The 20,965-nt window shown below is 39.3% G+C and overlaps 1 protein-coding gene and 1 long non-coding RNA gene across 2 annotated transcripts in view; one reads left to right on the plus strand and one right to left on the minus strand.

Annotated features, from left to right (window-relative positions):
* Positions 1–3,144: 3,144 nt before the first annotated feature.
* The window catches only part of cuedc1b (CUE domain containing 1b), a 31,402-nt gene continuing 13,581 nt past the window's right edge, over positions 3,145–20,965 (plus strand). The window contains exons 1-2 of the mRNA XM_042414259.1: positions 3,145–3,336; positions 19,402–20,079. Of these exons, the coding sequence (XP_042270193.1) occupies positions 19,768–20,079 (312 nt within the window). The 5' untranslated portion in view covers positions 3,145–3,336; positions 19,402–19,767. The remainder of the gene's footprint in view (positions 3,337–19,401; positions 20,080–20,965) is intronic.
* Positions 10,207–12,766, minus strand: LOC121898814. Its single transcript, XR_006096553.1, has 3 exons — positions 12,322–12,766; positions 11,935–12,104; positions 10,207–11,190 (listed from the first exon to the last, which is right to left on the minus strand). It is a non-coding gene; the product is annotated as an uncharacterized LOC121898814 (long non-coding RNA).

Here is a 20,965-nt window from a genome sequence, read left to right on the forward strand (position 1 = left end):
TTGTAAATGTTATCAGTTCCACCTGTGCTTTTCCTGCTACGATACAAAATGTCTGCTGTGAAAAGGGTCTAATGAGTACAAAGATCATCCTGATGGAAAGGTCTGAAACTCACTGATCAAGAGGTGTTGTGGCTGAAGAAAGAAGTCTTATTATTTTGCTGGCAGTATTCACGATTTTACAGAGAAAGTCCTGTGCAACATGAACAAAGGGTGCAGGATATTATGCTTTCAATAAAAGCCTCATAAAAAAATTGAAAACATTTTCTCTAATGCACTCTTGTAGATATGCAGGATGTGCAAGATTTGAAAGTTTCAGTTTTGGCACCCCCAATGGTCTGCCATTGTGGCAGAAATGTTACAATGTTACACAAGTACAATGTAAGAGCACATTTTTGCATGTTAGCAGATGACCACAAAGGCAAGTTTATGTGTATAACACATTTAAACCATGAAGCAAATCAGAGTGCCCAACAAAAGACTTTAAAGGACCTGAAAGTCCAACTAACATTAAATGGCATTTTTTTGCCTACTCTAGCAACATATATGCTCTGTGAATCACTTGTCCTGTGTTCTCTGCAAAAAGAATTGGAAAACAAAAGGGAGAAATCTATAATTCATATTTTTTGGTTTCGTGATGGCTCCCCTTAATTTAGCATTACTTCAGTGAAATGCCATTCCATTATCAGTCTACATAGCTGGAGACCTTATTTTGTTACAGCGATACAGTGGATAACGTGGCGACAGCGATACAGTGGATAACGTGGAGATAACGTGGTGTTCTATCACAGGCAGAGCAGACAGTCACACTGAGCCTGATCGCATCCTGCTGCACAACACAAGAACCATAGACTCTGAACAACAACCCACATCTTCTTATCTAACACGAACATGAACACACGTCCTGCATCTTAGCTTGTTGAAGTGCACTGCTAACGTCAGTTAGCAGGCTAAATAGCTAATTAACTGCTCAACTGCAGCAGATTAAACAGGATGTAAACATACCTGCAAATGTCACTTCGGACCAATTAGATGCTGCTGTTCTTACTCTTCAGTACCACTGCTAACAACACACCGCATACAGCAGTTTGTTTACTTTGTCACCATTCTCTACTCTGGCAGCCTGCCAGCTGCTGTCAATCAAACACAGACACCAACACACCCCTCCAGCTCGCTAAGACAAAAAGGAGCATTTCTGATATTTTCACCAAAGAACTTTTTTCTTCTTTTTTTATTGATAAAAAATGATAAACAATACATTAAAAAACATGACAGATTGACATTATTTTTGACTGCAAAACAGATGACTAAATGTGATTTCAACTGAACTTTAAGATATATATATGAAAAAAGGCAATAGAAAGACATAAAAAACAGTGTACCAGTCCATTGGCAGAGGTGCTTAGGTCAAAATTCTGTTTTGGAGCCTTCCCCACATGGCCAGGAATAAACTCTTATATATTTATTCATTTTTTTTGGCCCAAAAATAGGTTAATTTTAAATATTTTGAAACTAAAAACAGTGTTTGTTTTAAACTGTCGAACACACTTTTCCCCAGCTTAATGAAATGCCCAGATTCCTCTGCCAAAAATACTGAAGGCATCTTCTGAGTTTCCTCAGTGGTAGCTGCTGCCCTATTTATTCCTCATCTTCTAATGAATAACAGCTTATAAAATATGTTAAAGTCACTAATTGTGGAATTTGTCATTTTCACACTTTAGTGCTCCCCAGTGGTAGTATCGAAAAGGACACTGTGGCAGTGTCGGTGGAGTGCCCACCATCACACCGCTTGAGCTGAAAGTCACAGCGCCTGACTTGGACAGCAGACAACTCCAGTCAATGATGAAGTGGAGCAAGTCCTTAATGTTCTATCATTTAAATCGAACCCTTTTCTTGAGTATACCACAACATTTCAACGATAAACATATGTACATGTGGTGTGTTCACAGTTGAAGTTTTTTGGTACGGTGTCCCTGTTATTTTGTCCACCCTGACAGGATCATCATATAAAATTATGCACTGCTCAAAGCCTCAAAAATGACCACAACTGATTCGTAATTACCATAAATTAGGCTACATATTATCACCCGTTTGACACAATCACAACAATAACAATAAAAGCTCCAGCAGCTCTCTCAGTAGAAGAGCCGCTTCACACTGAAATCCATGTCAGTTTTTCCAAGTAGCAATCCATATGAAACCTGTGATGCTGCGTTTCTAGTGTTTATTCATCTGCTGTGCCATTTAAAGAACCAGGGGCCCCGAAGCTGCATAAAAACAAGCTACATAAAATAAGACAGGAACTAAGATCATATAGCCATTCAAAATATAAATGTAAAATATGTCTAAAATGAAAAGCGATACAGTGATCATAAGAAAATTTGTATTTAACTCTTGATTTCTGCATTGAGTTTCTTTAAATAGAGAACTACACTTTATGATAATGAATAATCACAAATACAGTCTCCTCTTGTTCTAACAGCCATATGATGCTCACACCTCAGGATGTCATGTTTTTATGGTTGGACCATTACATAAAGTGATAATATTCTAAATATTTTTGCCTCCTGTTGTACTAGTTATAAATGTTTTTCCAGAATCCACATCTGGATTCACACTAGAATTTAAAATAATAATTTGTTTGAAAAATAGTTGGCTGTACAACATGAATTTATAAAGCATACTATAACTAGATTTATGTATTTATAACCTTCAAAGTGTACTATATGTTTGCTCATATTCTGGATTAATCTAAAAACAAAAAAAAAAATCTACAATGATTACGTGTTAAAAATTTATATATTTGAAAGAATCCCCCAAATGTCAGTAGGTTTAATAAAAACAAAGTCAGTATTAATGTTCTGCTGTCTGTCAGTTGGTGGCTGTCAGCAGCTAAGCTGGTGAGGAGTTCAGTCAGACTACCATCAGTAAACTTACATTCTTTTTAATCTTTTAGACTGAGGTGTTGTCGCTAGATTACATCCTAATCAGTATTATTTGACTTAAGTGATTGACATAAGATATTAATATATACATATTGCTGATATCTGTTGATGGGCGTTACTTGTTTCATTGTTGATCCTGGTTTATATTGCACGTTATGCACTGTATGTCTTTTATTCTGAAGCGATGAGTGTGTTGTGGCCGTTGTGGCTGAGTTGAAACTTCCGGTTAGCAGCTGAATTTCATGGCAGTGCTGCTGGTGTGTAGAGGGACAGTATCCTTCTGGTTCCCATTACAATGATCAAGTCTGCCGTGCTGCTGCCTGCTGTGGTTCTCTCGACACTCCAGCAAACTGTGGATCCTGCCTGTTCGACCAGAACCTCTGCGCCTCTGCCAGTGAGTAATGCTAGCTTTATTCCATGTTTTTCCAGCCAGCAGGATGTGTTGGACGATACAGTTTGAACCGTTGGATTTGGTGTAAACATTTCGCCTAGTTTACTGCTCCTCTTTGTAAACACCAACACGGCTATGAGAAACAGTTGGTTTCACTAGTATGCATTTCTTACACAGAAAATGAGTGGAATTCGTAACACTTGTGTTTTAAATTCGATGACATATTACGAGTTAATTTGGGTTGGATGCTGCGACGGAGAATCAGTGGCCGAGGCCTTGTGGAAGACAGTTCGCTGTCCGGAGGACCGTGTGTGCCGCGAAACCTTGTTTTACTAAAGGCCGCTGCTAACATAGCTATTATAGCATCACGTCGGCGTTATAGTCTCTTCTTTAAATGTTTTTTGGGGCGACTAATCACCATATTTAAAAAAAAACATTTGACAGTTGTGAGTTGGCTAACAGCTGAAGAATACCGTTAGCCAGTTAGCAGCGACCTGTTCCCGATAAGAGCACATGCAAAGAGGAATGCCTTAAGTAGCCAAAGGTATGCCACACTCCATAGTGAACACCTGTATATTTTATTGTGGCCCTGCTTATCGACAAATAATAGGTATGTGATGACACAAAGTTATGCTTTGATCCACGAGGCTCAAAGTATTTAATCAAATCAACTTGTTTTGTCAGCTGTTCCCCTCACAATACTCCCTCCCTCCAAACATTCCGTGGTGAGCAGTGTAACGGTACGGAGACGGTGTTTAACTAGATTTTAACTTTTAACTAGTTGGCAACATTTTATTTATCTCTCATATGAATCTTTGGACAGTCCCTGGCCAGCACTGAAAGAGGTCTGTCACTTCGAATGTGGACTACATCATGTTTTTGATTAAATTTTTATATATATATATATATATATATATATATATAATAGTCGTGGCCACCAATTTCTGTCACACTGCTATCAATATTTGTGACCCTATCTTACTATCTTAATTCTAACAATGCTCCGTTGTCAGGAAGATAATGCATGAGAAAGGAAATTGAGTTTCCACATGTCTTCCTCTTCCTCGCAATTTAGAGGTCGGTCTTGAGGTCAGGTTTTTGTGAAGGAATATTTTGAAGGATGGCGTTTAGAGCCCGACTGACACTGGATTTTTGAGGCTGATAGCAATATAGGTATTTGGGAAAATATATTGAGGTTGTTTTTTATTAACATGAACACATAACGCATAATATACATATTTAATAATAATTGTGTATTTTAGATATGTAGTGAGCAGAAATTTTACTTTTGCAAAATAAACTTGTCATTGCCCCCTGGTGGACAAACTATTTAATAGTGACATTTTCTAAATAAACAAAATATATCTCTGACATTTCTGGGCTGCGATACTTAATATCTTACATGTACATTGCCAGACATATATGAATGATTTATCTGGCAAATTGTGTTCCACGCACAGCGCATATTTCAGGATATTGTCTTTCCTGAATTTGAAGGGGAAATTCTGTCAAGCTGTGTAAAATTTGGTTGGAGTTTATCTGAAGCAATGACTGTAATAAAAGCCTACTTCCTTGTTCTCAAGTTTTTTCCTCTTTTTCAGCAAGGGTATAAAATTCTCACATAATTTAACACTATACTGTATGCACTACTCGCCACTCTGTCCTCTGTCAGTGTCTACACAGGATCCGTTAAGGTGCAGAATTTTGTGTAGGTCACAAAGCGTTTTGTCAGTGCTCAGATCCCAACACACAATCACTGTAGTTTTGCACGTAAAACAGATGAAAATAGACTTGACGTGTAAAAATATGCTTCGGGTCTCAGTTATGCGTGTATGGCGTGAGTGAAACAAGAGCTGTCATGTAGCCTGTGTAGACAGCTGTATCGATTGAAATAGAAGCAAATCTGTTATGTCAGATGCGCGCGAGACGGACAATGAAAAACATGGCTGAAACACCTCCTGTATAGTTGCGCCTTTATGCATCAGCTTCAACACTTCCCTGTGATGTTTGCTGCTTGGGTTGGACTCAGGATCTAGGTGGATACCCAACAGTGTTATCCTGAGGGGCTGCAGGGTTGTGGTAGCAAGCAAAGTGAGACACTTGTAAAAGTTGACTTTAACCACTAAATTAAGTGCTCCTTGTTAATGTGCAGCTCATCAGAAAAACACAATGATTGTTGGAATGTTTTTAATGGAATAGTTTGGTTTCTTCATAATATTGTTTTATTATATTTCCTACCTGCTTAGACGTGCACAAGCTCATAGATGCAGTTTAAAGGTGAGGTGCTCTTGGTGTAGTTAAGCTTGTTCAGTACATCTATGGCATCAAATAGTTCCTCTCAAAAGATGAATACACCATCTGTTAGTAACAAAATTTTCCTACATGTTCAAATGTATGTATAATAATGCTAATTTTACTATTAAAAATTAAATGAGATTTTATCAAACTTAGGAGAAACTCAAGGGAATTTGTTGCCCTGAGTTGGGCCTCTCAGGCAGAACTTCCTCTCAGGCTGTGTGCAGATTTCTCCTAAACTGAGCCATTTGATTGGTGGAGCTTGCTGGGAGTGGCACACAGCCTGAGAGGACATGCTGCTTGAGAAGCCTGCCTAAAGGCAAGAAAGACCTGTAACTATGTCCCACTGAAATGATGGAATAATGTAGATTGTATGATTGTGAATTTACGTGTGATGGCATGTTTACAAATGTGTACAAAATGTTAAGCCCTTGGTGTTGGAGAAGGTAGAATTCCCCTCTGTTGAGAGGAGCTTTTACTCGATCCAATACATGTACTATACATGAATTGGCCCAATGACAGAGCAACATATGTTCAGACTGCATGCAGTGCAGAAGAAGGGTTATTAGAAGGGTATCCAGGAATTTGTCTGTGAGAAATAACTGAAATGCTGAGACACCAAGTTATCCCTTTTAATCATTTGTATTCTATCTTCTGCTTCCTGTCCTATGATTTCCATTTTGCTTTAGTGGCTGGTAATACCCTGACATACACTTTTTAATTGTACAGTGTAACCGCCTGTGTTTACTGTGCTCATGATGATAAACTTCTTGAATTGAGTTGCATGCAGAAATTTGGGCATGCCTTGACAAATAACATATTTTGGTGATTTTTTTTTTTTTTAATTGAAAAGATGTAAACATATCCTCTCTATGATATGGGAAAAACCACAATATTTTCTGCAAACATTAATGCATAGTTACTTTTTATGTCATAAATTAAACAAAAATAAAAAAAATTAAAACATTGTGGCATGTGCAAAAGTTTGGGCACCCTAAGAGTTCTGAAATCTCAGATTCTTTTTACATGGGGCTCTTCTCATTTCTCTATTTTGCGCCTCCTCGTCTCCTCTCTCCTCCAACTCTTCTCTCCTCCGTCTCCTCTCTCTCTTCTGTCCTCCTGTGCCTGTGACCAGGAAGTCGATCTCAGCGCGCCATTTTTAAGGATGTCTCAATTCCTAAAATGCATCTCGAGGAGAGAGGAGGCGCTATGAGTGAGGATGCACAGGTATATCCTTTGCGGAACTCTTTTCGGCACCCTCATGCCGTGACGTATAAAAGAGGTGTGACACACACCTGGAATATACAACCATTTGGTGTGTGTGTGTGTGTGTGTGTGTGTGTGTGTGTGTGTGTGTGTGTGTGTGTGTGTGTGTGTGTGTGTGTGTGTGTGTGTGTGTGTGTGTGTGTGTGTGTGTGTGGATGATGCTTTTTTGTCTGAAATGATAGGTTAATAGACTGTTCTTCAGATGGGGTGGTGTGTTAAGCTCTGCCTGGTCTTTCTGTGAATAAAATGACTTGGTTTCAGTTCATTTCCAGTATGTATAATATAAACTAGAAGTCGACCGATAGTGGATTTTTAAAGGCTGATATAATAACGATATTTTAGAGTCGTTCGATATCGCCCCCTGGGGAAATATTTGACACTGTTGGGAATGAACAATCTTTGACTTTATTAGAAACTGGATAACTGTTCTGAGTCAAAGTAATAAATACTTCAAACCTGCTCATCCTCTCAAAGTCAGGGCACAGCCACAACCAGCTGTAGGGATGGTATGTTAGGATTTTATCTTTACTTACTCTTGTTGGCCTGGTTCTTTATCAATTTTTTTTTTTTATTATCATTTTCAAAGAATAAATTGAGTAATTGAATTTATTATTAGGATAGCCCCTTGAGATGTAGCATCTCATTTTCAAGGGGGTCATGAAAACACAAAATACAAAATATGGCACGTAGGCTACATACAAACAAACATACATAAAAGACATTGTTACATAACAAACATACACTACAAATACACAGATACAGACAGCTCACTCACCATCTCCCACCCACACCCCCAACCCTCAGCAGTTACAAGAAATGACCTGTAAAATCAGATCAGTTTCATCAGTACTGAGAGCACTTGAAACAATTTATCTTCTATCTGTAAATACAAATTAGAAGCATGAACAGGTTGTTTTAAGATGACAGAATAAAGAAGACCTGAAGCAGCGGAAAAAGTTAATAGATCTAAGAGAAAGAGAGAGATCATTCCAGTCGGCTGGAGCTTTGTATTGAAAAGACCCGATGACCATATGTCAGAGTGAATATGGAGATCTATATGGAATGTGTTTCAAATAGGAAGGACAATTAGGGTAAACACATTTAAAGATGAACTGAACCCTCTGAAAGTGCATTCCAGCTTTAGGCTGCAGCCAATTAAGTGATTCATACATAAAGCAATATATGCTATAGCTAGCTATATGGGCACCTCAAAATAAATCTACATAGAGTTATATACTACATTTAGGGGTCTAAGATTAGTATCAGGTGTGCAGATAGACGATGTCAGCATAATCAATTATAGGTAAAATTAACTGAGAGATTATTCTTTTTCTGACATGAAATGAAACTCAATTAATTGAGTGATAGAGTGAGCTTAGACAATAAAATTAATGTGGGGCTTAAAGCAGAGTTCAGGGTCATTCCAAAGTCCAAGATATTTGAAAGAATCAAGAGGGGAGATCATCATCAAAATTAATATGAAAGTCAAAGGGATATGAACGTCTGTGTCGCGTGCCAAACACCATGCTGCAGGACTTCTTCTTATTCAATATGAGTCTGTTATCATGAAGCCATTATTTAACCAATTAAAATTGTAAAGAGTTCTGGATCTGTAATATATCAGAGTTAGAAGTGTAAATAACAGTATCATCAGCATATAAATGAACAAGACAATTTGAGCATATTTGGGGTAAATCATTAATAAAGATAGAGAAAGAAGTGGTCCCAGAGTGGAGCCTTGTGGAACACCCTTATCACTGGTTAAATAATTGGACTGAGAACCTTGAAAGACAATACACTGACATCTATTATGAAGATAGGCATTAAACCAGAGGAGAGCATTTTGAGATAAACCAACAGAATGGATTGTATTTTGGTCATTCGGAACAGGATTAGAATTGAGTTATATTTTAAATACACCAAAATACTGTTTCTAGAGCAGAAACAACAGTAATGTTTACAACAACAAAGTCACTATATAACCTCAATGATATCTCACTGGAAACAAATCTAACATGTAAGTAAAATAAATAATATTCATGAAATCAAAATACCGAATGACTTTTAGAAAGAATGAAGAGCACAGACATCAGTCACAATCACTCCTTTCCTGTCCTCTGTCCTTCTTCCTCTGCTGCTGATGTTATTCACTGCCTGCAGGTACCGCTGGTAGAGAGGAGGGGCTGGTTTGTCTCAGCCTGTGGCTAAGTTTACAGGAATTTGCCAAATTTTAAGATTTGTAGCATAGTTAAACAGACTACATACAGAAAGCTTTTGTTTTAGCTTGTTCGTAACAATTCGCTATTAGCTTAACTAGTGCACTTAAGTTGCGTAAAATATACCAGGAGACTGCAGACAAAGCAGGTGGAAATATCACTTTTCTACATGTTTATGCTTGTGAAACAGGTGGTTTGATAAAGTACTTATTAGCTTTTTACTCGCAGAGGTTTTATTGCACCTGGTTCACTTCACTGTGTCCACCTGCAACCCTGCCCTGCTGTTCACTCCATATGTGTGTGTCTACTGCAAACTTAAAGTTTAGCTGTAAACTCGGGGTGTGTATGTACATGGGCCTGGTGCAAATTTGGCCATAAATCAATGACAGTTTGTCCACACATCACCAAACTTGGTGGATACTTTTAGTTAAGCTGTTGAGGCTTTCTGCTTCTAATGGTCTGTGTTGGCTTGAACCCCATATTTGCCACTTGCGGCTATATTTAATACTTGCACTTAGTTGTTAGTAGATCTGTATACCTATTCTCACTTAGTCATGAAGAAAAATGTATAAAATGCATCTAAAATTCCATAAAAGCATTTCCTAAGATGCAAAATATCAGTGCTCATTTATTCAAAGTGTTGTTTATTAAGCCTTCATTTCAAGCCTTCATTGTAAGAGCATGGAACATCTGGCTGTCCTGCAGCAGGATATGATCCCTTTTTTAATTTACATCATGTGCAGCTGTAGGATCTGAGGGCTAACTCTGCATTTGTCTCTAAATCCAGCTGTGTATAGCTCTGTATAGTGCTGTATCTGTGACATAGACCCAGCCACACAAAGCCAGCTCTTTAAGTCTTCTGGTTGATGTGCCAGATGGCTCCTCGTGTGCTGCTACATTACCAGGTTGTATGTTGTTGTTTCCTTCATTTGCATCGGTCATACTGATGGTGAACAAAAGAAGGGAAGACAATCTGTCTGCAGCCTTCCACCATCCATTATTGCAGCAAAAGAAATCGAAAAACTAGACTACAGTATACACCGTTATTGAGTTTTATTGAATTTGAATAACAGAAATATTTAATGCACTAGCTAACATAACTGCCTTCTCATTAACAAAAATAACAATCCAATGGAAAACAATGTCCCCCTGCATTTACCATCAAATAAACATAAGAGAGCACTGTAGAGACAATCTAACAACCCAGTCACTACAACCTTTTGACCTGTATGTGCTCATATGACAATCTAAACTTGTTCTACAGAAGTGCAAAGAACTCTTAAAGTCTGCTGAGGTAATTTCTGGGAGGAATAATCCTTATGTTCTTCAATTTTTCATTTCTCATTCACCAAACTTGGTGTGTTTCATTTTCAGAACTGGTGGCAGAAACAATAGATACACTTGTTTGACCCTGTTTGTCCTTGGACACCATGTCGCTCATGATTTGTGTTGCAGCTCAGCAGCCTTCTTATCAATTTCACTATTCAGGACTAAAAACTGCTCACGCTTTTCCTTTGCTCATCTCCTCAGTATGTTTGTATTTGGTTGTTATTACTGTTGCCATTCTGGTCCCTGCAGTATTCTCTGCTTTTCTACAAAGTTGTCTGCATCCTTTTGGAGACAAATACACTTATACATCTGGTATAGATTTGCTCCTCTTCTTTAGCTTATCAAAGTTTTCTTCAGCATTCTTTCTCTTCAGCTCATCCCTTTCCCTTTTGCTTTTTTCCTTGTCCAGGTAAGGTCTGTACCTAGTGCGTGTAGTTGCGCAGTGGTGCAACATCTCTTTTTTAAGAGGCACTTTGGTCACCACGCCATACACTCTGACATGATCACAGACAAGTCTCTGTGCGATAATGGTGTCCTCTGCTATGTTGCATCTTTCCTACTCTTTGTTGACTAAGAACCCACATTCAACTTCTGCTTGCCCATGGGACAAGAGCAGCAACTTCTTGAAAAAACTCCAGAGCTCAGGATAAGAAGTGCTGATGTGTCACATCAACTTTGGAGCCTTGGTCTTGTGGACTGAAGGACATGAAGTTTACAGCATTGGCCTCATTGAACACGAAGGTCTCAACCACTGTGAAATCACATCAGCTGCAATTAGATGCAGAATGTAAATATTCACACTATCAGCAGCAAAACAACATACTCTGTTGTTTGTGATTGTGCTGTTATATGTCTTAAGAGACTGCAGATGAAAATGTGCTATAAGATATCTCTGGTACAGTACATCAAATAGTAACATTTATGTTAAACACTGTACATGGTTCCAATAAATACATACATACAAACAATATTTTAATTATTTAAAAGTCAGTCAACAATTTTGTTTTAGCAGATGTTCACCAAATTGCGTGTCATTCTCAAATAATCTATACCACCCAACAAATTGCCAAGCAACAAATACAAAACATTGTGTGCCCCCTGTCTCTCAAGCTGTGACTTAACTGGCCCATGATGCCAGCAATGTAATATGTACTGTCATTTGAATTCAGAGCCAATCAAATGTTAGTACTCAGTGTGTAGCCAATCAAATCACACTAACATGAATATGCTGACCAAGTGAATACTCCCTGTCAAACTAAGGGACTTTGTGTAGGAAATGCAATGCCAATTTTTAAAGAGAATATTAAAATCCACTTGTAAACAAATATCTGTGTTCTAGATAAGAATAATGGCAAAAATATAAAATTTAATTAACAATAATAGTCTTTTCCACTCTTTTCTTATTCCTATATATGACCAACAGATATTCTGCCTGTCAACTGATTATCCTGCACAAATTTCTGGATGAGGGACTTCATTTTCTGCAGGCACTCACCTGGCTCAGAGTACATTGTGTTTGGGTCTAAGCACATGTTTCATACTATGGAGTACTTCATAGGGCACTTATCCCAAGTCTTCTTGCTGATGCTTGAGAGGGCAATCTCAGTCTTTCTTAAACTGCAAGACACAAAGCTTGCTTACACTGCTTTTGGCCCCTGACAGTCCCTGACAAAAATAAGTGGTTATCAAATCTCCAGAATTACTGCACATACTCAGCAGTTGGTTAACATTCACTCAGCTGTACATATCAAACTAAGGCTAAAACATTCCAAAATAGTCACACATCTTTGACTTGACATCAAATTGCCTAGACATTCTTCAGCACATGTCATCACTGAATTGCTCTGATGACGAAAAGCTATGAATATACTGGATGTCCCACCTTGAGGGCAGCTGCTGCACCCATACCGATGTCAGCCTCCTTTGACCCAAAGCTGCTGGTCTGGTCTGTAACATCAAGCCCCACAAGCTTGTATGGAGTAATGGCCAGGGCAGCCCGCTTGATGAAGCATCAAGAGAATTAAATTTCTTTGTCCTCTTCTTCATCCTTCTTCTTCTCCTTCATTTCCTTCTTCCTCCTTCTGCTTCCTGTAACATAATTGAAGCAAAGAGCATGAAAAGGAATAAAATAGCAGTTTGAACAAAATCACAGTTTTGCCTAAGCAGTCAAGGGTTTGCCTAAATTTGATAAGTTGCTACTGCATAGCTCACATGGCTTTCCTTGAAATGTTCCAACAAATCATCTGCTGTTGAATGGCCCATGAATTGTGATCCAAAGAAAAGGGATTGAACGTGGGTGCCAGTTTCATCAGTTGTCCAGTGTCTTACCTGCAGGTCTAGTTGTTTAGTGGTCCTGTTCATGCTCTCATCGAACATAATGACAAACAAATCTTTGTTCACTCTTGAGAAGAGCTCCTTTTTAATGTAACGAGCAAGTCCAAACAGCACAAGGTAAGCTGTCTCGTCCCTTCCACAGGTGAATGGTTTTGCACCACAATATTTGTGGTCCTCTAGCACTTCTTGAATTGAATTTGCATTTACCCATGACTGAGCATGCATGGCTTGCTCGCAGTGCTGTGTTTTTTTTTTTTTTTTTCCTTTTTCCCCACCACAGCCCTGAAATTTGAAGCTGGATAAACATGTTCTTCTTCTAGGTTAAAATGCCACACAAGGCGTACTACTGCCACCCAGTGAGCATAGTGTACGCTACTTGTTAACATTAAAACAAATAGGTATTGGATGTTGCGGAAATGGTCAGTGTTGTCGGATATAAAATACTGGCAAAATATAAAAACTGAAAAAAAAATAGACACGCTCATTCATTCTGCCCCAGATCAAATTTAATGCCTCCCCTCCTACAATTCTAGACATTTTAAGACATTTGTAGACCTTGAATAGACGTTTTAAGACTTTTTAAGGATCCGCGGGTACCCTGGAGATAGCGAGTCAGTGAGTAATGGTGGCAGTGAGGCAGTCCAACATTGATATTATTGAGAGATTAAGATTATCATAAATTGGGCAACAGATGAGGCGAGGTTAAACATCTAAAATGACTGGCCATTTATGTTGGCAGGAGAGCAAACAAGTCACCACATTATACATGAGGTTTATAATGTCAGAGACAAGCAGCATGAGGAAGGAAGTACAAAAACATGCACATGAAAATCAATAGAAACACTAAATATAAAATGACACCTAACATGTCATTTGGCAAGTGACACTACACCACCATCTCATGACTAGTACAGTCCAGAACGTTCAGCTTCTCCCCACAAAACCTCTGACATTACAACAGGTATTCAATGAACATGTACCAGTGTAGCTGGTCAAAGAAAAGACAATTCACTTTTTTTTCTTTTTTTCTTTTTTTTTTCTTTTTGTTGCTTTAGCTAGTAAGCAACTCTCTTCCATATACTCACACACACTCTCCGAGGACACAGAGTCCTGGATTGTGTGCTAAATATAGCATGGTTCTTAGGTGCAGATTAATATGATGTTGTTAGGAAGATATCTTTGTGAGTGCATGGCCAGGGCATGGTATCACATACACACTAATACTTGCATGCTCTCATTCTGTGGCAGAACTAGGCTAAAAGCTTCTGATAGTGTTCTCACTAGAATACTGAGCCCCCCCCCCCCCCCCCAAAAAAAAAATTGAAATATTTTGAAGTTGAACTACACAACATGTGATACAATAGTGAGATGTACCAGCATTAGACACTTCATCAGTAGAAATAAGAAAATTGTTCGATAGAATGTTTGATAGTTTCACTTAAATGCATTAAATGCAAACTGTCATGAAAGCACATAACAAATAAAAAAAGTTCAGTCGCATGAACAAACCCCAAGCGTGCTCCTTCCCTGGCTCATAAACAGCCTATGATATCCCTTGATAATGGAGCTTGCTACGAGTGACACGCAAACAGCCCATCATTTAACAGGTGTGTTGTTAGGTTGCACCATCAACATGTGATACAACAGAAACCGCATGGAGTGAGAAAATGAGTGCAGAATGATGATGAGGAATATGTCATTGTTGTGTTAACATTAAAATTATTACCTGTGTGCCTTGATAAAGTGGTTAAATTCAAAGTAAGGTGGTTAAATTCAAAATAAGGTGGTTAAATTTAACCTTTTATCTCCTAGTCTTTAAAAATAGGTCATTAAAATGATCAATAATTACTGACATCAACTGTAATGAAACATTTTATCATAAGTTTTCGTTCATATTGCTCAGCTCAAATTGAACACGTCAGCAAAACGTGAATGAACACTGATTGATTTTTAAGTCGAAGTATAATAGTGTTAATTATACACTGTAGGCATACTGCATCTTTTTGACAAAATATGAGTATTAAAATTCTGAAATACTAGAGCATTGGTTCTCAACTTAGGGGTCGCGAACGAACTTCTTGGGGTTGTCATATGGTTGTGGAGAAAAAAATAACATATTTTCGACTGGGGAATGGTTTTTTACATTACATTGCCTATACCAGTGATATAATTTGCCTTAGAATAGAATAGAATTTTTATTGATTGTGTTTGTGATTGTCAAAGTATGTGCACATGAGTTCTGATTGGACACACACAAAAAAACTTTTTTATGTTGGTGCTTTTGTGCCACAGTATTGCGCTTATCCAAGCAACTGTAGGCCAACAGGAGGTGTCTCAAGATGGGTCACCTGAAAGTCTGACAGTAGCACCATCAGCAGCACTTCCAATAGAGCCCCAATCTCCCAACAAGCTTCAGAAATATCACCCTGACTTTCTGGAAAGACAAACATTTGGAAACGAAACACACCTCACATCAACAAACCCTTTGAGTTTTTTCCACCAAGGAGAGCCAAAAGACAGTGTTGAGTGGGTACACTACAATCCCTGCTAAGGCCCTGGCAGCTCCATATGAAGTGGCATATCTGGTGGCTCAGTCAAAAAAGCCTCACACTATTGCTGAAAGCCTCATCTTCCCAGCAGCCATTGTAATGACAGAAGCTATGCATGGTGAGAAAATAGCTAGCACACTTGAGACTATTCCACTGTCAAATGACACGATAGGGTGGCATATTCATGACATGGCAAATGACATTAAAAACCAGCTCATGGACAGAGTAACAAAAAGTGGAAGATTTTCACTGCAAACTGATGAATCGACAAATGTGTCAGGTGATGCACAGCTGCTTGTATTTGTAAGATACAGCCACGAGGTAAAAATGTATGAGGATATGTTTTGCATATCACTGGAGGGAACTATGTTAACTAAGTTGGGAAAACTGTCTCAATGTGTACAGATGGAGCTGAGGCTATGCAGAAGACAAGAAAGGGACTAAAAGCCAGCGTTTTGGGAGTCCCTCTGCATGTGAAATTTTAACACTGCATTATCCACAGAGACGCCCTAGCTAGCTAGAACCTCGAGACAGAACTCCAGTGTTCTCCAGATGGCAGTTAAAATGATTAATTTCATAACATCCGGGCCAGTGCAAACCAGACTGTTTGCCACATTCTGCCATGACATGCCATGGGATTGGACCATGAATCACTGCTGTTTCACACAGAGGTCAGATGGGGTAAAGTATTAACCAGACTGTTTGAACTGCATGAAGAGGTCCGTATCTTCCTATGAGATTGTGGTTCTTCCCTCACTGACCATCTGACTGACTTGAGGTGGGTTACTAGCCTTGCATATTTGGCAGGCATTTTTGACAAACTGAACTGTCTAAATATGTCCCTCCCAGGCCCAAACACAAATGTCCTTGCTCTTTCTGGCGAGGTAACAGCATTTAAAAAGAACTTGGAGTGATGGGCCATGTTAGCTGAATTAAATGTGAATGTTCCCTGAACTCTGACTTTATGGACAGTTATGACATAAGTATCCAAGCAATGAAAGGAGTTAATGCCACTCACCTCAGAAACCTGCTTGACAGTTTCAACAGATACTTCCCAAAAGATGGCATGCCAGAGAGATATGACTGGATAAGCCAGCCTTTCACCACCTCCAGTGTGCAACACCTGTCGTCAGAACTGGAGGGTGCCCCCTGTTAGACCTCTCTTCTGACCGCACATTACAGACTGCTTTCGCATCATGCACACTGGAAGAATTCTGGCTGTCAGTGGCTGTGGAATACTCAGGACTATTAAAAGCTGCAATTCATGTACTTATTCCTTTTGCATCTACATATTTATGTGAAAAAGATGGGGAACAAATACAGATCATAGCTTATCAGAGTTGAACATGATCTTCATGTGGCTGTCTCCAACATAAAACTAAGAATACAGTTTTGAGAGATGGACTAACACGGACAATAAGGAAAAAATAGAAAAACGCCAAGCATTGACAAACAACATATGATATGATATGGGGCATTCAAAAACAGCATAAAGAAAATGCTTTTCTTTTAAATGTTTCTCAATCTAGGCTGCTGCTTTCGAACAGGTGTACAGACACTGGCTTGCAGAGTTGTTTACAGTAAAACAATTCAGGGTTTCCTTTTGCAGTTTGGGCAACCATTAGAATTAACAATAATAGACTATCTGATAAATTCTGGTTGGGCTGGGTGAGATTTTTATTTTTATTATCCTATTTCAGATCTTGATGTTATGGTATTTTACATATTTTGGGATCAAACTTTTGACCACATGAAGCTAAAATAACAGATATCAAATGTATATGTTATAAATGTAAATGTAATTTCAGTATGTTGTATAAAGCTGGTTGGGGTTGTAAAGCTGGTGGAGTGGAGAAAGGAAACACGATTTTGCAGCCATTGCTCACCTGGAACAGGATGCAGCAACATCTGATGGAAATTAGGAGTTAGGGTTTTGAAGTTAAAACATGAGGACACGCATAATTCACTCTGTGACCCATTTATTGTGATTGATCAAATGCTGTGACAAGATCCGTGTTCAGGGCCCCCTGAGCAGTGCCTTTAGAGATATGTGTCAATCCAAGTCATTTTTATGTCTTCTCTAAATCTAATCACGGCCTTACTATCTGTGTGGGCCGTATTTTCTCTCTCTCTCTCCCCCCCCCCCCCCCCCCTCTCCCTCTCCCTCTCCCTCCATGTATTGTGCCTTAATTCTATTCCTGTATCATCTAGTCCTCTTGTTCTTTGTGCGCACGCACACACAGACACACACACACACAGAGCATCAGTGTGGCAAAGCTATTTGCAAGGCTAGTGCAGGCATCTTGTTTACATCAAAGCCAGACTCTTAGTCAATGGGAGACTAAGAGAGAAGCTCTGTTTATAGGCTGTGGATGGGACCTGGCACTGCCATGTGGCACAGGGCAGCCGCCAGCGACAATGAACCCCCAGTGAAGCAGGAAGGAAGGGGGGTGAGGTGAGGGAAAGAGCAGCAGGAATCGCAAAACAGATTAAAGGATTGCTACAGCTAGCTTCTCCCTCCAGACCTTCACATTTTTGGCATACCATATATCTCAGTCAGTTCTCAGAGAGTCTAACATACACCAGGCCCCCAGAATGTACGAGAATGTTATAGGAACATACCCCCTAATATAATGTGAAATTTTATGAACCTTGTGAAGCTTTGGTACAAGGTTTTTCTTTGTGTTTCCACTATATTTTCAAACCAGGATGTCTCAAATATATATGCCATAAAAAGGCAACAGTGGGACTATGATGTTGATTTGAATGCTGGAAGCATTCACAGCATATATTATTCTACATTCTTTATTATTATTATTGTTCATCAGACCACTTTTTTGCAACTTAACTCCTTCCACATTATTCATTGTAGAAACTTCATTCAAACATCAAAGAATTCAACTCAATTAGGACATGTGTATTATTTTCTCATTCATACCCTTCATACTTTCTGAAATATTCAACATTTCTGGCAATTTTGCTCCATTCAAATGAATGGACAGAATGTTCAAAATTGACACATCTTGATGAAACTTCATTCAAGCTTTAAATGGGTCACAACACTTGGGACTTTCTCACATTAATTCAACATTTTCATATCATTCATACTTTTTACACAGTTGCAGTTCAAGTTTCATTACATTTTCAATCCTTCTCAGATTTTCTTCTCAGCTTCCACTCCAAGAGGACAATTTATGCATCAAAATGTAGACAAATTTGTCCCCTCTCATCCAATGTTACTTCCACTGAAATGGGACTCATGGTTTTTGAATAAATTGCATGATAGCACAGAGTGTGCCCATATCAGTCCCATATCATGCATCAGTTTCATCAGTGAAGTCTCAGGTTGCTCAAACTGATTTTTTTCCCCTTACCTTAACCTGAACCCAACCTTAGGCCTAACATCAACCAGTAGTCCTCTGCATGCAATGCTTGATCTCATCCAAACCCTATACAAAAGGGTTCAGTATGCTTTAAGCGATTCAGTCCATACGAAGTGTTGTCCAAACATGCTTAAAGGTAAAAGCATTTATACCTTTTTCCAAATGGTACTGGAAGGTGCAGTCATAGAGCGGGACAGGATACAATTAATCACACAAATGGAGATAAATGTTTTCTGAATTGCATGAACTGTGATTTTTTATTTTTCTGTAGTCTAGTTTCATGTTTTTTTTTCCCTGAACTGTTTGGAAGTGTGTTTTTTCCCTATTTCTGCCACGCCCTATTCTGATCCGTCCTTTGGTTTCTAATCGCTGAGTCCAGCTCCCTCTGAATGGCTTCCTCTCTCAAAATACTAATTAGGGGCCTGGCCAGACCAAATGTTTGCTATAATTTGTCTAAGAAACATTTTTCTCCTTCTCCTTTTTGACTTTTTGAATGGATATCTGTGGGGCTGGATATTTCTGTGGACCTAGTATCTAGTAGCTGTTAGTGGTCCCCTCACATTGATTGAGCTACTGCAGAATGAAAATCAGCAGAACTCTGGGTCCCAGCTTAGGACCACTGATGTAATTGTAGAATTATATCATGTTTGTGTTTCTATCCCTTGCTAACACACTGCCTATCTTCTCTCTCTCTAGGTGCTGATGACTGTGAAGTAACTATGCATGTTCCCTGGGGGATTTTGGCTCTAATTTCCACCTGGTGACAGGTACTTGGGCATTTAATTTCTGTCACCATCTGGCTATTCCAGTCCCTTAAAACCCTTTGATACAGTCAGCCATGCTGGATGCAGCTGAATAACGAGTAGCATTGGGGGGGAAAAACTCCAGTTTTTCTTAACTCCCATCAAAGGACTGCCATGTTTGTCTTAGAATGAGAAACTGAGCAGAGAAGAAGTGAAAATAAAGTAAGACTGAAAGGGCCAAAGTGCTTGTGTTGGTGACAGAAAAGAAGAGCCATCCTATCAGTAGGTTGGCAGTACCTGAGGCAGCTAGGCCCTGAGGATGACCAGCCTGTTCAGGCGCAGCAGCAGCAATGGAGGTTCCAGAAGCAGCGGAAGTGGTGGTGGGGGTGGCAGTGGACAGGGGCAGCTCAACAACAGCAGGCCCAACAGGCAGGTCCGCCGCCTGGAGTTCAACCAGGCTATGGAGGACTTCAAGACCATGTTCCCCTCTATGGACTATGAAGTAATTGAGTGTGTGCTGCGCTCCAACAACGGAGCTGTGGACGCCACCATCGACCAACTGCTCCAGATGAGCATTGATGGACAGGGCTCAGATGACAGCTCGGACTCAGATGACAGCATCCCACCGGAGGTCAGTGGAAAGGGTCCAAGGTCATCAACACCACCGGGGATTGTAATGCAAACCCAGCCTGATGTGTTTTCAGTACTGAAAATGCAGCAGTGGGTTACCAGTGGGGTTAGACAGATTACGATTTCAAGATGATTGGGGGGGGGTGTTAAAATGAATAATCCTCCACAAGCTTATTTTTGCTCAGAATTAATTCTGTGTTGGCTCATAGTATATAATCACAGGCCCCAACAATCCGGGGTATAAATAAATGTAAAGTAAAACCACAAATGCAGTAGTTGTACAGTAACTTTAATGACTCTTGGCCAGGTAAACCAGAAGTTGCTGTATGCTATGCTGTGAACTAATGATGAATTTTCAGGTTTTCTGCAGATGACGACAGGCTGGTGTTATTTTTAGGTGTTTCAGAGTCTTTTATTCATGAAAATAAATCAGAACCACAGTGGGCCTATATGGGTTATGGAGCCTATTAGGCTATTTCTTGCAACTAAACAAATAGCCTAAAGAAATAGACCAGAGGGCCGCCCACCCCCTTGGCAAATTGCTCCCTGACAAGGATAACTAGCTGGTCTGCTGACTCCATTCAGTCACAGGACATTCACACAGGGATTCATGACCTGCTAGAGGTGCTGCTGACCAGAGCACTTATTGACTTTATCCCAACCTGAACATGAAACCATAATATATTGCCCACTGGCCTCACTGCATCTCCCATCCCAAACACACACAGAGAAAGCTCAGGCTCCATAGTGAGGACATCATTTTTCTTTACAGCAGGAATGTGTCTGAATTTTATAAATAGTCAAATGCTTGGCAGTGGAAATTGACTTATTTAGAATAGGAGAGGATGCTTAGTGTAAAAAATTCAATGACACAAAGGATCGTACTC

Source organism: Thunnus maccoyii, chromosome 6 (genome assembly GCF_910596095.1).
Source record: "Thunnus maccoyii chromosome 6, fThuMac1.1, whole genome shotgun sequence".
Taxonomy (NCBI): Eukaryota; Metazoa; Chordata; class Actinopteri; order Scombriformes; family Scombridae; genus Thunnus; species Thunnus maccoyii.